The 2,985-nt window shown below is 60.7% G+C and overlaps 1 protein-coding gene across 1 annotated transcript; it reads right to left on the minus strand.

Moving 5' to 3' along the window:
* Positions 1-228: 228 nt before the first annotated feature.
* On the minus strand, positions 229-2,383 carry LOC311632156 (LYR motif-containing protein 9-like; the record flags this gene model as incomplete). Its single annotated transcript, XM_084903283.1, has 2 exons — positions 229-615; positions 2,358-2,383. 2 exons carry the CDS (start codon positions 2,381-2,383, stop codon positions 330-332), a joined length of 312 nt encoding a protein of 103 aa, XP_084759409.1. The 3' UTR covers positions 229-329.
* Between the last annotated feature and the right edge of the window lie 602 nt (positions 2,384-2,985).

The following is a 2,985-nucleotide window of genomic DNA, read 5'->3' on the forward strand; positions in this document are numbered from 1 at the left end:
TTCTGACACCCATGCCCTGCCCTCCATACAGGCCGCCCTCTGAGGGGACGCCCACTTGGGTCTCAAAGAAGGACATCCAGGATAAACGAATCACTTTCAGAGCAAAGTGACAAAACACATTCTCCCCAAATTTCCCATTAGAACCGCCTGGAAAAGCAAACGTAAAGGTCACCGGGGTCACAAACAGCCTAAGAGCCATTTGAGCAAATGCCAGCTGCTCCCACACCTGGCGTCCTGCTCTCTCGACCAGCAGGACAGTGGAGAGTCCCGAACTGCTGCTGCTGCTCCCTTCCAGGAGGCCTCTCATCTTCAGGGCCTTCAGTGCGGCTTCACTCTGAGTTTCGGTTTTGCTTTTTATATTTGTTCATGATCCAGTCAGCATCTTCAATGGCTTTTTTAATAATCTGCTGGATTCTCTCAGGACTGTCTTCATCTGAATGAACCCGGAAACTCTGCTTGACAGCGTGTCTGTAATGCTCCTGCATGCCCTTGGTGGGCAGCTGTCGGCAACAGCGCAGCAGGTATCGGTAGAGCTGCAGGGGCGTATGGACCAGCTCTGCCCCTGGGAGCTGGGCCGTCGGCAAGGCCAGCCCGGGCGGACGCGGGGCCACGAGTCTGATTTTTTATTTTTTTAACAAGGAGCGTGATTAAGTATGGGAGGGAAGAAAAGAAAAAATCCTACAGTTGCAATGATCCTAGAGATGCTTGGTGCAGAAGAGCTGCAGAGGGGAAGGTGGGGGAGGGTCCCTCGTGAGGTATGGCTTTCTGATTCTGAAAGTTGGCGCATGGAAAGCACAGACAGATGTGGGGAGAGGGTCTGAGCCCAGGGTCGGTGCCCCCTCCACTGCCGCCCTCCCCTCCCAGGGGCAGACCTGGGGCTGTGCAGGTGCCTGCGGCGAGGTGTGTCTGGGCGGCTCGCACAGTTACTAGTGTTGCTCCTGGCACCCTTGCCTGCTCCTGGCTGTACAGCCCCATTGCCTTCCACGGCCCAACAACGCGGGCAGCTCCTTAAGGTCCCGGTCCTCAGAGAAGTGAAGAGGGAGGCAGCATGACCCAGCTCAAAGCAAGGGACGCCAGCAGCCACTCAGCAGCCCTGCGTGGGGTCCCTCCAGGGCCTGAGGCAGACAGAAGCTGCCCCCCGGAAAGAGGCCCAGAGAGGCCCAGACGTGGCTGGGAACGCAGCTCCTGGCAAGTTCCTGAGCACTGGGAGAGACGCACACGGCACCAACGGGCCTCTCAGGCCCTGCTCCCCTCCGGGGACACGTCCTCCGCCAGCTCCTCGCTCCGGGGCTGTGTTTGAGTCGGACCTGATTCCCAGGCTGCGTGTGGGCTAGGCTCTCCCGCCCGCCAAGGTGCCCTTTCACCCCGTCAGCTGTGGGAGAAATACTGGTGATGTTCAGCTCCCCTCAGTGCATGCAAGGATGTTCCAAACCAGTGTCTGACCGAACCCAGCAGATTCCTGGACCAGTGGCCTTAGAGCAGGATGGCAAACTGTCTCAAGCCTCACGCCAGCTCTGAGGGAGGTGGCTGTCTGCAAGGTGGGGCTCTGGCCAGAAGAGGGAGCTGCTCTGCCGAGCTGCTGTGAGGCCTCTGTCTGCACAGAGGGCGTATGTGACCAGGCTCCTCCGGTCGGTCAGCCCTGGGCAGGCTGTCCACCACTGACCAGCGGTGTCCGTGCTCCGGACTGCCCGTTCCCACGCCAGCAGGTTCTCAGATCGCCAGCCAGAATGACGCTGGGACTTTTAAATGCAGATTCCTGAGCCCAGCCGCCTACAGGACTTGATGGGAGGGGGGGGGGGAGCTCGCGGGGGGAGGGGTGCCTGACCTGCGAGAGGGCGGAGGGCTGTGCTCCAGAGCTCCTAGGGTACACAGCACAGAGGTGGTGTGGAATCTCCCGTCTCTGTGGTTGTTAATCCTCCCTGAGCACACGTTCCCACTGCTTTTCAGAGAGTGGGGGGGGCGGGAGGGAGGCAGGAGAGAGACATCGATGTGAAACACATGGCTTGGTTGCCTCCCACCAGAGCCCAACGGGCCAGGGGTTGAACCTGCAAGCCAGGTACGTGCCCTTGACTGGGATCGAGCCCACAATGCTTTGGTGCATGGGCCAATGCTCTAACCACTGACTCGCTGGCCAGGGCAGGAATCTTTAGTCTTTACCCAGAGCACTCATATGCGCACCGAAATCTGCGAACATTAACTTAGAACTGTTATCCCCACCTGGGCTGTCACACTTAAGAACACTTTTCAAGTCCCTGCTCCAGCTGGGGTCCGGGCGGGTCAGCATGCCCCTCACTCCTGCCCCTGCCCCAGGCGGCGCCTATGCCTCTCCCTTACGTGGGAGCTGGACCAGAGCTCACCGATAACCAACAGATGTGGAGGGCATGATGTGGGGGATGCCCAAGATTAGTGCATAGAAGGAATTTTGGCCTCCTCCTCCCTCTCCCTTGAATCACCTGCTCTGAGGGGCCCTCTCAGCGGTGAGGACATGGCACCACACGGGAGGCCGTGTGGGCGGGAAGGCAGGCCCCCTGCATCCAGGGGGCCCGGTGCTGACTGCAACGTCACGTGACCCTGGGCCAGGGCCACTGGCCACGCAGCAGCCATGCTCCTGACCGGAGAGACGGAGACAGCGATGCCGCGAGGGGAGCCTGAGGTTCCCAGCTGTGCATCACAGGTAAGACGTGCACGGGAGCGCTCCCCGGTTCTCACAGCAGCTCTGACCCACGAGCCCTCCCGACAGCGAGCGAGGCTGTAGCGCGAGGCTGTTCCCCAGAGACCAGCCAGGCCGCCCACAGGCTGAGGCCCAGCTGCTGTCCCAGGGCCCCTGAGGGCCCAGCTGTGTGCATCCCCTTCCCCCTCCTCCCCGCAGCCCAAGGTGGGAAGGCTCAGCTCCACCTCAGCTGCAGTTCACCTCCCAGCCTGTTGCCTCTCTGCACACAGCACTTCCAAAGGGACTCACCAATGGGCCCATCCTGGTGAGCAGGC

This window comes from Pipistrellus hanaki (genome assembly GCF_964339955.1).
Source record: "Pipistrellus hanaki genome assembly, chromosome: 13".
NCBI lineage: Eukaryota > Metazoa > Chordata > Mammalia > Chiroptera > Vespertilionidae > Pipistrellus > Pipistrellus hanaki.